General features: G+C 32.8%; 1 protein-coding gene across 1 annotated transcript in view; it reads left to right on the top strand.

Annotated features, from left to right (window-relative positions):
• The window catches only part of LOC124538594 (nephrin-like), a 70,275-nt gene that overhangs the window by 37,223 nt on the left and 18,928 nt on the right, over nt 1-14,124 (top strand). The window contains exons 2-4 of the mRNA XM_047115708.1: nt 7,018-7,150; nt 7,737-7,945; nt 11,272-11,382. Of these exons, the coding sequence (XP_046971664.1) occupies nt 7,018-7,150; nt 7,737-7,945; nt 11,272-11,382 (453 nt within the window). The remainder of the gene's footprint in view (nt 1-7,017; nt 7,151-7,736; nt 7,946-11,271; nt 11,383-14,124) is intronic.

Below are 14,124 nucleotides of genomic sequence, written 5' to 3'. Positions count from 1 at the left end.
TTATCTTGTATACTAATCATCGAAAATAACCATTCAAAATTATACTGTTTTTTGTCGAATAATAAAGAATATTCCTTTCCTAACGTTAAATATATTTTTTAATTATTTTTTTAGATTCTCATTAAACATCATAAATAGGCGAATGGTCAAATAGGCCAGCTGATCGTAAGTGGTCATCACAGTTCATAGATATTAGCATAAACGATTTAAAAATGTGGTATACTGTTTGTCATCCTATTTTGTAGCATATACATATCTTGTGACATTTCATCTATCAAATTTCTATATTACGTACCGTAGGTATTACAAATATACTTCAAAATTTAGTTCGCAACTTAGTCGGATGTTAGTGAGCTTAGGACAACATTTTCAAAAGTTTATTCTCGGAATATACAAAGCCTCGTACACCATTATAAAGTTTTAATAACAATATCGCCGTGCGTATAATTATATATATATATATATATATATATATATATATATATATATATATATATATATATATATAACCAATACGTCTAAAAGATATAAATTAAATCACAGAGTCTGAGAATAATTGCAAACTTTAAATAAACAGTTTTCTTTTTGTCTGTCTGCCTGTTTAATTAAAAAAAAATAGGTACAAACTTAAGTGATGTATCACTTCCACTGGAATAATTCCAAAGAACCCATGGTCATCTTTAAGATTGGTTCAGTATATCGAACGGCATATTTCTTTATACTATGATATAAAAACGCGAATTATCTGAGGGTACAATTACTAATTAATTAGGTGCTCGTATTAAAAGTACAAATGAAAATACTTCAACTACCTGATTTGCCATTGAGGTAATATAGTTAGTTTTTGTTATATCCTCCTGGTTGAATTCGGCACGTGGTTAAAACTTGAGAGAAACTTGCTTCTTCGCAGGATATATTGATAGCGCACAAGTGTGTTCGCAAACACACGCACACTCTTATCGTTGGGTTGGGAATTCGGTCTGTCATAATGACGGTGGCGATCAAAACCACCAGGTAAGCGATCATTATTCGCTGTGGAAATGAAACGATCGCTCTTAAGTTATTACAAATAAAGAATATTTTATTTTATAATTTTAGTAGTTAAAAGATTCTGCAGAATTTCAATTCATAAACAAGTGTAACACTTTATTTTGTATATATTGATTTTGACTTTGAATTGTTATATAGGAATAAGTTTTTAGCGTTTTATATCCCAACAATGGCATCAGATTTATTATGGCTTTTAAGGCTGTAATTAAAGGGACTTACAAAACACAATTTGTTGATAGAATGACATTTATTTGTAGTGTCTCATTTTAGGTTAGGTTTATTCTGAATGTTATCACAGCCGTTGTCGATTATTCTCATCTATTTTTGGCGAAATTATTGAATGGAACAAAGTTAAAACAATATCAGCCAACACATAAAGGTCAAAGGTCGATTTTTCAATCTCGATCGAGAGCTGACTGGAAGCGAATTGTATAAAAATAAAATCACATTGTATAAGCTGTTTAGCTGTTAAGCAAAGCGAATGAAATTACGAAACAAAAATTTTAATCGTATAGAGTTAAGTTTTCGCAACCGTGGCCCGGTACTAAATGAATTTCATAAAACTAAAGTGCCTCGAACAATTTTCGCGCGGTACGATTGTGTTAGTGTAGTGTGTTCGCAGCATTATATGGACGTAGATGAACAAACTCGGGCGATCGACGTCAAAGGTTGAATATAACGATGCAATTCTGTTGAAACGTCGGACAAAAACAAACTAACGGGCTTCAGTAGTCGCAATGATGTATATCTGACATCTCACCATGGTTCGAATATAATATGTACAGCGTTCATATTATACCTTCGAAAAATTGTGTCAAATCAAATAACACGCACTTGTATCATTGTATATGCACTAGAAGTAAGGATAAACTTATAACGCCAAGTTTCCGACTCCGCAAAGTCAATAGATCCTTCTTGGGGCAAGGTATCCGTTTCTATAATAAAATTCCGCAGAAATTTTTAACTTTGCCGTTTAGTAAATTCAAATCGTTTGTTAAAAATACATTGGTAGAAAAAGCATACTATTCGATACAAGATTTTGTAGATGATAAAAAAGCGTGGAGTTAATACCTGTTGACTTCCAAGCAGGATACATTAATTTAAATAATTGTATTTAATTAACATGACGTTGTATTTTTTAAATGTTAAAAAAGAGTAACTACTGAGTTTCTTGCCGGTTCTTCTCGGTAGAATCTACTTTCCGAACCGGTGGTAGCTTCACTTAATTGTAAAATGACGATTCAAAAGTGCTTATAAAAGCCTACTTGAATAAAGTTTATTTTGATTTTGATTTTGATTTTGATTTTGTCCGACCGTGGCAGGCTTTTCCCAAAAATTTCAGAAAAGTCATACAATTTTGAGAATATGTGACGATGAGATGAGAGTGTGGTACCCAGTCAACCTAGCAAGTAAGCCCTTCTAAAAATAAAAGCAGACCCAGATGTCCGTAGTCTATTCCAATCCATGATAGAATGTATCAACAAAGCTAATTTATTCCAAAGTTCCGATAAGAATCACCGCCATTTTTTTTACAAATCTTTAATGAACATCATAGATTATTCAAGCTCTCGACCTGTGGTCTTTTTGTTTTTGTTTTCTTGCTTAGTTGTAGTAGAATGGGATAGAATATGTAATACATCATTACATAGTGTAAAACAAATTCACTTACCGCTGTCTGTCCCTATGTATGCTTAGATATTTAAAATTACGCAACGGATTTTGATGCAGATATTTCCAATAGATAGCGTGACTCGAGAGGAAGGTCTTTGCATATAACACATGGACAATATAGTAAAAAAAGGCTGATAATTTTAGAAGTCCCTAATATGATGTCGTAAATAAACAGATTCTGTAGTATATTTAGTGTCAGTATTGCACGCGTGCGAAACCGGGAATGATAGTAATAGATAAAGTAAATTACGACATTAGGCTGAAGCTAATATATTTTCATTCCACGCTCAATGATTTACAGAACCATACTAAAAGGACGTAAGTTCCCGGAGTAAGTTTTAAAATATGTAAAGATACGTATAAACATTCAAGGCGTTCAAGTATTGTAATGTATTCATGCACCGTGTCGGGTCGCAAATGTAAACAATACGCCGCGGTAACAAATGATAAACTTTAGCGTTGTTTGTTTTATATTATTTATTTTTATCGTATCCGTAATATTTATGGGGCATTAAAATTTGATTATTATTTATAATACCTGACGACCTCCGTGGTCGAGTGGTGTGTGCACCGGTTTTCATGGGTACGCCACTCCGAGGTCCTGGGTTCGATTTCCGGCTGAGTCAATGTATCATTAGTTTTCTATGTTGTCTTGGGTCTGGGTGTTTGTGGTACCGTCGTTACTTCTGATTTTTCATAATACAAGTGCTTTAGCTACTTACATTGGGATCAGAGTAATGTATGTGATATTTATAAAAAAAACCGTTAGCAACTAAATATATTATTGTCTATGTACAATAAACTTCACTGTCTTGATTTTGTAGTAGGTAGTGTATAAGTGTATACGGCGTACATCTCAAGGTCAAGCAGGAGATTCAATAAAAAATATTATTATTGATCTCCTGTTAAAATAATTTATTTTATGAATAATACGTGTATAGCTTAGATTAGCTCCTAGCGATATTAAAACCTTATATCAACAACGAATCTAGACAAATTAAACTTCGATTATCAAAGTGTAATCACGTGATATGTGTTGAAAGATTGTTAAAAATATATGCAAACTGAAAAATGTTACTCTTATTAGTAAGTAGCCACTGTCCAAAGACATTAATAATTGGAAAAATATATTGTTTGTGACTCGGACCGAACACCAATGGACACATATGTAAACAGATTTTTATGCATTTCGTACAAACCCAGTTGCAGGCGATCGGTAATTTATTTGTTGTACGAACCCTCAAAGTATTCCTTGATGTTACACAGCTGCTTAATGAGAAACGCCTCGGAATAGATCAACTGATTGACAAGTTTAAGGTTGATTTTCAGATAAACCATAAAACTTATCCTCTGAATTTTAACCGGAATCGAAGAAGGCGCGTCGTAAATTTGTAATTGTTTGTTGTTAAAAGATCCAGTACATTTCTTTGTTAAGTGGAACCGATGTTGGTGGTACGGTGATTTATTAATAAATTAGTCGATTGTGATCGAAATTAAGTCATTTATCTGATAAAAATAATCACAATTTTGAAATACAAGTTTGTTAAGCTGTTTTCATTCCCACTGTCAGCAACGGCTTCGTGTATTGGATATTTGGACTTGGATATACAATAACTGTTTTAGAGTCCTCCTAGGTAAAATGAAATGAAATATATTAGACTAAGTAAAAGTCAATTTACGATTATATAATGTAGTTATAATTATTGCTATATTTGGATTCGTTGTCAGCCAAGAAAACCCTATAGTATATCCCTACAATATATTTCTTACAAATTACCTTTTATACGATAATATACTGGGTTAATCAAGGAGCTCGTATCGCTTCTTTCTTTTGATTGTTGAGGCCAGTACCCGTAACTGACGCCGGCAAAAAACAATAACTATAACTACATTATATAATAGTAAATTGACTTTTAAGTAGTCTAATATTTTTCATTTCATTTTACCTAGGAGGACTCTAAAAAATATGTTAAATATGCAATTATTTTTATTACTTTTTAGTGCATTTTTATTTGTTTTAAAATAGTGTTTTGTTTGAAGTGAAGTTTTCTTTTTGTTAAAATTTTTATTTATAACGATAATTATCACACAATATATAGTATTTAGTTAAATAAATGAAATTCAACTACTTGTGTTACGATCACAGGAATGTAATTTCCTCGTAATACGATTCGAATATAGTACAGCTATTCTGTTAGCTTATAAATAGTCCACTATTATGCAAAGAGCAGGATTTGGAAATTAACAAAGTTGCTCAAATGTTCAAATACGTGCAGACTTCCTCACGACACGAATGACAAATCCAATTAAAGTCTTTGCATTTTATTACTACGCAAGTTTTTCCGCTTGGAATTTATTGTACCATTCCCTTATTTTCGCCGTTGTTTCTTAATATTTCTACTAATGTGATAATATGAAAAAGTAACGGTTGGTTTGTCATTCACAAAACAATATTGATGAGTTCTGACCTGGCGTTGAATCAACTGTTTCTGCTTTTCGAGGCACGTATTATCAACTTCCAGATTTTGCACTTATGTGAATTTTTTACTGATAAACTAATCGTATTTTTGTTAGGTAGGTATCTCAGGCTTGTGAGTCAAACAGTGATACAGGAATAAATCGACTTGTGTTTGTATAATGATAATATTAGCGGAGTTTATACGGAACCAGAGACGTGGGCGAAACGTGGTGATAAATACATGTTGTCCCTTGTAACGAGTAATGTGATATCCTGTATATTGTTTCCCATGGCAACTGTCTGTTGTCAGTGGATATCGTGTGAAGGCTGCCTGTCATGCTCCATAGATGACGGCCGTTCACCTACCGGATGTCTTCATGTGTGAAGTACATTTGATATCGAATGTCTAAATCAAATACATATATATTGTATATGCCATCTGGTCTGCATGGGTAGTATTGATGTTTACTACTATTAGCAGAGATTTAAAAATAGATCATAAGGCCAATAATAATACCAATACAAATGCACTATAAACATATAACAAGTGATTTAGTAATATTTAGAGATATATATGATTTCTTTAAGTCGTGTGTCTTACATTCATAATCTTGCGGCAAGTCGCTTATCTTACATAGTATAAAACAAAGTTGCGACTTTCTGTAAATTTTCTACAGCTGGTATACATACATAAGGCCTCCTTTCCCATTGAGAAGTGGGTTTGGAACATATTCTATCACGCTGTTCCATTGCGGGTTGGTGTAATGTACATGTGGCAGAATTTCGATGAAATTAGACGCATGCAGGTTTCCTCACGATGTTTTTCTTCACCGTCGAGCACGAGATGAATTATAAACACAAACACAACAAAAGCACATATAAGCTTGCCTGGGTTTGAACCCGCAATCATCGGTTAGGATGCACGCGTTCTAACCACTTGGATTTTTAAGACTAAACGGATTTTGATGCGGTGTTTTTGATGGATACGGTGATTCTTGAATCAATTTTATGTATTAAACATGCATAATATAGTAGAGAAACACGGATAATTTTAAAGGTTTCTAATGTGATGTCGTAATAAATACTTTCTTTCCACGCTACCCTACGAGATGGATAAATTTAAGCCTTATTCAATTGAGTACCTTAAATATATAGTGCATTAAATATAGATCAATACGGCCTTATATATAATGTGATTTAAATGAATATTTTCTAAGTAACAGTAAGATTTAAATTGCACTGTCTAATAACAGAAATCTTTGAAAGTTCTGTAAAAAAAACATCATGAATTATATTTGGTATAAACATTGCATCTATGCAAAGCCGCTGCGGGTCGTTATTAATATAATTTACTTTGCATAATTTTAATTATTCAATCTTAGTTGAGATGGCTATGGCTTAGATGATGACGATGATATACCTTTAATCGATTTCCGCCACAGCGGCCGTTAGACGACTGCTGAAATCCCACTTTCTAAGTTTTATTTTTTATTGCCGTTTACATAGTCTAAAAATGCTTACATTATTTTTGGACAATACATCTTATTTTAAAATATCATTTACAATTAAATTTGTTGCCTGCGCTTTTGCTCGCGTTTTAGTGTGGTTGTCATTTGTAAGGTATAAAAAGTATCCTATGTTCTTCCTGTGAGTTTAAGTTGGCTTCATAACAAATTTCATCAAATTCGTTTGGCAGTGAAAGATCGACGGACAGACAGATAGAGTTACTTTCAAATTTATAATATTAGTATAGATCATAATTAACTGCATAATAATTCCATATTTATTTATAATTTTTATCAATATTAGCGTTACATGTAATCTCTCCGTGTTCACAGTTCCTACAGCTCACGTAGCCGGTGTGGTGGGGAAGAAAGCAGCTCTACCATGCGACACACAGCCATTATCATCTGATGACGGGGCTGCAATGGTGCTATGGTTTAAAGAAGCGGACTGGGAACCATTATACAGGTAATTCCTAGCTTATGATTCCCTTTTATTCCATATTGAGAAAATAGACTGGATATTCGAGAAGAAAATTCAATAATTTCTTCCAAAGATTTGCCTCAAGCATGTATTTCAGATGAAAATGTAAACGTGTCTAGATAACAATAATACGGTCTTTATACGGTTTTATAGTTTCTGCAAGAACTTTTACTTTCAGTTGTAACGTTGAAGCAACTACATATATTTATAGAAAATTTTCATCTATAAAATTTAACCGATATTTTATTTAATAATTATGTCAATAATGATCTATCTTACAAAATTAAATTTAGAATACCATTTTTGTTTTATTTATATGATGTGCTTGACGACCTCCGTGGTCGAGTACACCGATATTCATGGGTACACTACTCTGAAGTCCCGGGTTCGATTCCCGGTCGAATCGATATAGAAAGAGTTCTTTAGTTTTCAATGTTGTCTTGGGTTTGGATGTTTTTGTTTGTATTTTTACATTTCATCACATTACATTGGGACCAGAGTAATGTATGTGATGTTATCCAATATTTATTTATTATTATTATATAATATACTAAAATCTAGTTTCTCTCAGCTATGATATCAGAGGTCGAACACCGAGCCAGCCGAAGCTGTGGTCTTCCCCGAGCGGCTTCGGGTCTCGGGCGTATTTTCGTGCCACTGCCGTGCCAGCGATCCTGCTTCTAGATAACGTCAGCACCGCAGACACTGGGATTTATCGCTGCAGAGTTGACTTTAGGAACTCTCCAACTAGAAATTTAAGGGTCAACTTTACTGTTATTAGTAAGTTAACTAAAATATCTTTGTATTTGATCATTTAAGTCTACGAGTTCTGTAGTTGTCAGTGCAAAAGCCGCAAAATAATTTTAATATACCAAAGTAATGTGGGACCCGAGATGGCCCAATGGTTAGAACGCGTGCATCTTAACCAATGATTTCGGGTTCAAACCCAGGCAAGCACCACAGTATATATGTATGTGCTTAATTTGTGTTTACAATTCATCTCGTGCTCGGCGGCGGCGGCTGTTACTTTACTTTACATTAAATGTAATGTGAAATTTAAAAATAATTGAGAGAAACAAAACAACACTCGAATAATGAAACTAAAGTCAGAAAAAATATGGATGATCAAAATCAGCCAGTAATAATCTTTGCTGTTAATAATTTCTGCTATTATTACAGAAAAAGTTGTAAAAACTTAAATCAACTGAAATAGACGGTCCTTGGCTACATTTCATTTTTAATTATTTTTCTCAGGAATCCGTAACTTTTGTGAATACGAGACAAAAATATTTTTAAATCTCTCGAGAATTCGCATTCTGGAATATTGGAAAGCGTAGATTGTGCCTGTCTGTTGTCTATCCAATATTTACTTACTGGAAATACGTCTGAAGAGATTTTTTATTCATAACTAAGCTAGAGTGAGTTTTTATCATTTGCCAACAAATAATCTACGAACGGCAGTGAAGACTTATCCTGTGAACTATTTACTCACCCGTCAACTTATGTATGCCATAAAATCTATATTAATAGTATATAAATAAAAATTTTAACAAAAAGTAATACCGACTTCAAATAAAACATTATTTTAAAACAAATAAATATGCACTAAAATGTAATAAAAATAATTGCGTATTCAACATATTTTTTAGAGTCCTCCTAAGTAAAATGAAATGAAACTGGTGTCAGCCACGGGCACGCGCTTGGCTGACACTGACTCCAGATATAGCAATAATTATAACTACGTTATATAATCGTAAATCGACTTTTAAGTATTCTAATATTTTATTTAAAAAATACAAACGAATTGATAACCTCCTCCTTTTTGAAGTCGGTTGATAAGTAACTCTGTATGTCTGTCGCTCTTTCACGAGCAAACCGCTGAACCGAATTTGATGAAATTTGGTATGAAGCAAACTTAAACTTCAAGAAAGAACATAGGCTATTTTTTGCGTAACACATGATAATCAGCTTAAACGCGAGCGAAGCTGACTATTAGCAAAATATGTTTATACAAAGGGCTGAAACGAAATATTATAATAATAAATTCAACTCTTTGTATAAAATTATTCGTTACATAAATAGGGCTGCAAAAATACAAAGACATCTCATGAAACTATCAAAGCGTCGATTTAGATTTTTATAACCTTTTTATTTTATTATACATTTATAGCGTTTTAAAAGTGAACCTCGGAAAGCTACTGGTTATATTCTTAGGCTGCTAACGTTTTTATAACAAATTATCATTTTCACTTTGTTCTCTGATAATTAAAACCTCTTGTAATTCTAATGTCAAATTGTTATTACTCTTTTAATTGCTCGAGCGTTTGTTTTCAATTATATTCAAGCAGGGATCGAAAGGTTTAGAGGTTTTCACGTTCTGTTACGAGGTCAAAAATCAAAATAAACTTTATTCGAGTAGGCTTTTACAAGCACTTTTAAATAGTCATTTTACAATTAAGTGAAGCTACCACCGGTTCGGAAAGTAGATTCTACCGAGAAGCTTGCTGGTTGGCAAGAAACTCAGTAGTTACTCTTTTTAACATTTAAAAAATACAAAGTCATGTTAGGTGAATATAACATTACTATACATATACTTTACTGCCATATATAATTTAATACTAATATTTTAATCGTTTCACAACTGAAATTGTGTTGCCTATCAAATCAAATCAAATCAATTGGGGATTGGTTGTCATGTGTTAGGCAAAAAAGTAGCCTATGGCCTTGGAGTTCAATTTTGCTTCATACCAAATTTCATAAAATTCGATGTATTTTGGTAGTGAAAGTGTTGCAGACAGACAAAGTTGCTTTCGCATTTATAATATTAGTATAGAAGTAGAGACTATAAATACTGCTTTTAATTACGTCGAAGAATGAAAACTCCTTAAGCGGTTATAGAATGAACGATTTTTTTATATGAAAAAAAAAACGCGTAAAAAAGTGCGGTGACGTTTTCAATATAACACATTTCGTCTCTCACACTTATTTAATTCTTCAATCGATGTTAAAATTTTCCCATTAGTGTAAATGTCTCCCATTACCGTTGTTAATAATGATACATTCGTGAAATTACAACGTAATGCGACGCAAATTTTCCAACCGATAAGTAGGATTTCATAAAAGTTAAAGAAGATTTCACATTCGCAATTTCAAATGAAACGGTTTCATGTGGAATCGTGTATTTCGTTATTAAAATTGTGCAAAACTTTTGAAACGCTTAAAACATTTTTGCAAATCGATTTCAAGTCGAGATTTAATGCCGGTAATATTATTCCGTAATATCGCAACGAAAATGCAATTTATAAACATGGTATTAGTGAAATTAAAGTTAACAACTTACCACTTTCAGCACAACTGTACGCTTTTATTGCGTTGTTTTATTTATGTCCTATACGTGTAGGTACATTCAAGAAGACAGTGCTTTTCAATTTACTGAAATGTCTATTAGAGGGAATTCTTTCAGCGTCTGTTAAATTCTGTGTGTTAATTGAATTTAAAATGGAATCACACTTTTCCTGTATAGACGTGTTTGTATCGAGTGTTTTGACCCTATGTATATTTTATGAGTCAAGATGGTCCTATGGCTAGAAGGCTTGTCATGCTATCAACCGACGATTGCGGATTTAAGTGCAGGTACCACTAAATTTCTTTGTGCTTAATTTGTGTTTATAAATCAAAAAATCAAAAACAAAATATACTTACTTCGTTCACGTAGACTTTTACAAGCACTTTTGAATATAAACTATAATAAGAATACTAAAGTACATATATTAAGGGATGCAGCTACAGTAGTATCTCGTGATCGTTGGATTAGAAAAACATCTTGTTACTGCTATTTTGTTCAACCTATTTTATGTATAAGTTTCATCAGTATATCCAGAGACATCATTAAATTTTCTTTAGTATTTAATACAATTGAAAACAGAATACATGTAGTATTAGTAACGATAAACTCTCAAGAGCTATCTTAGTACTTAATAACTTGGACTGATCGAGTTCTCTGTACAAGTTTTCTCATCAGAGGATTAGTGGAAACTTTGTCTGTTTACATGAACCTTCACCTTTATGAGATTTTACCTGTTCCTACAAGCATTATTTGCTTACAGCTCCACCGAACCGACCAGTCATAATAGACGCGAAGACCAGGGATCACACGCGGCTGCTGGAACCTTACGATGAGGGCGAAACTCTGGAGTTACTCTGCGAAGTTCATGGAGGTAAGATTAAACATTTATTTTAACTAGAGAAATACATGCTGATGAATGTAATATAAAATTTTAACAATAATAAGCTTTAAATTTTTTCATCGAAATTAAACGGGAAATAAACCAAATCTATACTACTATACTAATATTATAAATTTGAAAGTAATTCAGTCTGTCTGTCTGTCTGAGCGACAAGAGTGACAGGCTCTTTCACGAGCAAACCAATGAACCGAATTTGATGAAATTTGTTTTGAAACTAATTTAAACTAAAAGAGATGGACATGGGCTAACTTTTTTGTTAAAAATAACAAACAACCCTCTAAACCGCGAGCAAAGACGCGGGCAACAACTGGTAAAGTGTAATTTTCTAAGTCATTTCATAAAACTACTTAGTGGTAAGATTTTGTACAAACCAGGGTAGGGACCACCAACTCATTGGACATTTCAGCTTTCTACCAGTAACAGTTCCATCAAAATAGGGTAGCCGTTCCAGAGATTTGCTGGAAAAAACATACCAACAAAAATTGTAAAAAACCTTTTGTCTTGGTATATGTACCGTGTAAACATATGTTCATATGTATTTAGCAAAAAGCGGTTATTTTAATATATTTTAATATAGATAATAAAATCCATATATGTCACATTAGTGTAATCAGAAAACTCAAACATATTGAAACTATACTAATAAAGTCGTATCATAAAACAATTTAACGTGATTTCGCAAGAGCTGGTTTACAACAAGTTGGACAAACAGTTTTGTCAATAACTGGCTGTTAACCTAAAAAACTATTGTATTTTATTTGATAGCGTAAAATAAAACTGCATAAAATTAAAATAGCCCTTTTTTACTCAATTCATATGTATGGATTCGCGGTTCATAAACCAAAATAACTTTTTTTTTTAATTATTGTTTGTCTGTCTGTTGGTCCGGCAAATCTCTGGAACGCAGGACCGATTTGACGAGACTTTCTCGGGCAGATAACTGATACAATAAGGAGTACCTTAGGCTACAATAATATATTTTTTGTTAATTAAAGGCACAGCTAGTATATTATTAAAAAAAGCATATTATTCAATACAGGATTATATAAATTATAGAGAGGCGTGGAGCTACCATTTGTCGAATGCCGGACAGGATACATTATATACATATATAAATGTATTTGGCTAAAATAACTTTGTATTTTAAATGTTGAAAACTTCTGAGTTCAACAGTACTAACTTTCAAAACCGGTCGTAGTTAAATTCAAAAACGCCTGTTTGTAAAATTGCGTATTTTTTTGCGACAGATAAATAAGCAAGCCTCTTTGTTTTATACTATGTAATGATTGAATGACGGTTTTATATAGATCTACCAGTATCTGCATTCATGTAAAAAATGACATCAACTATATCCAATAGAATGAGTTATAGAACGGTACGACAATGTATCGCGACCGATAAAATTGTCGTACGTGTTAACAATTTCACTGTGACTATGTATCGGACACGTTTGTCGGAACGATAAATATGTCGTGTCTAGATAGTGTGAAGAGGCCTCGCTGTATTAAAACATTAATTTCTTTAACAAGATGAACCGTTATTACGCGTTATATTTTCAGCCGGCCCCGGAATAATACGGAAAGTATTGAAAATGCATTAATATGTTTAACAGCACTGCAAAATATAATTATTGGGTTTTTGTAATTTTTAAAAGTAATTTAATATAAGTCCTTACGGCGATTATTATTTTGTAATGACAATATAATTCATTTTCATTTTTTTAGTATGATTATGTTTCATTTTTCTTAAATTAAACTTTAAACGCTTCTAAAGTTTTATCAAATAACTGACTAAAGTAAGTAATGATCTCAAGTTCCAATAGCTTTTCAACTTTACAATTGTCTGTGTATAAGGTTAAATATAATGTAGTAGCCTCTGGTTTGAAATGTTACCGAGAGGAACCAGTTCTTACTGGTATCTTGACGACCTCTGAGGTCAAGTGGTGTGTACACTTGGTTCTCATGGGTTCGCCACTTCGTCGTCCCGGGTTCGAGTCGATGTAGTTTATCATTAGTTTTCTATGTTGTCTTGGGTCTGGGTGTTTATGGTACCGTCGTTACTCCTGATTTTCCATAACACAAGTGAATTAGCTACTTACATTGGGATCAGAGTAATGTATGTGATGCTGTTTCTTTGTATGTTCATCTTATCTCAACAGTTACTTTTTTAGAATTTAGGCATCATGTAAGAAAATCAACGAATAGCAGTTAAATTAAATCTAACAGTTAACATGCCTTATTGTTAGATGGTGTATTTATGTACAGTTTTATTTAATTTCTCTGAAAAACGTTTACCAAAATACGTTAAGGCCGGTCTATTTACATTAAAGACATTAATTAGAATTACAAAAATCTCGCAGAAATACGTTTCGTAAGACAAATTCTCTGGAATTAAATATTCTGAATTTATTTCGGCAACCAGTGGCCTAAATGTTTTAGCTAATATATACAAATAAATAAAATTTACTGTAATTATTTGCAAGAGCTGACATGGCCCAGTGGTTAGAGCGCGTGCATCTTAACCGATGATTTCGGATTCAAACCCAGGCAAGCACCACTATATATATGTGATTAATTTGTGTTTATAATTCATCTCGTGCTCAGCGGCGAAGGAAAACATCGTGATGAAACCTGCATGTGTCTAATTTCATCGAAATGTGCCATATGTGCATTCCACCAACCCCCATTGGAACAGCGTGGTGGAATATGTTCC

This window comes from Vanessa cardui, chromosome 20 (genome assembly GCF_905220365.1).
Source record: "Vanessa cardui chromosome 20, ilVanCard2.1, whole genome shotgun sequence".
Lineage (NCBI taxonomy): Eukaryota > Metazoa > Arthropoda > Insecta > Lepidoptera > Nymphalidae > Vanessa > Vanessa cardui.
The sequence above is the reverse complement of the archived record's forward strand: the minus strand, read 5'-3'. Positions and strand labels throughout refer to the sequence as shown.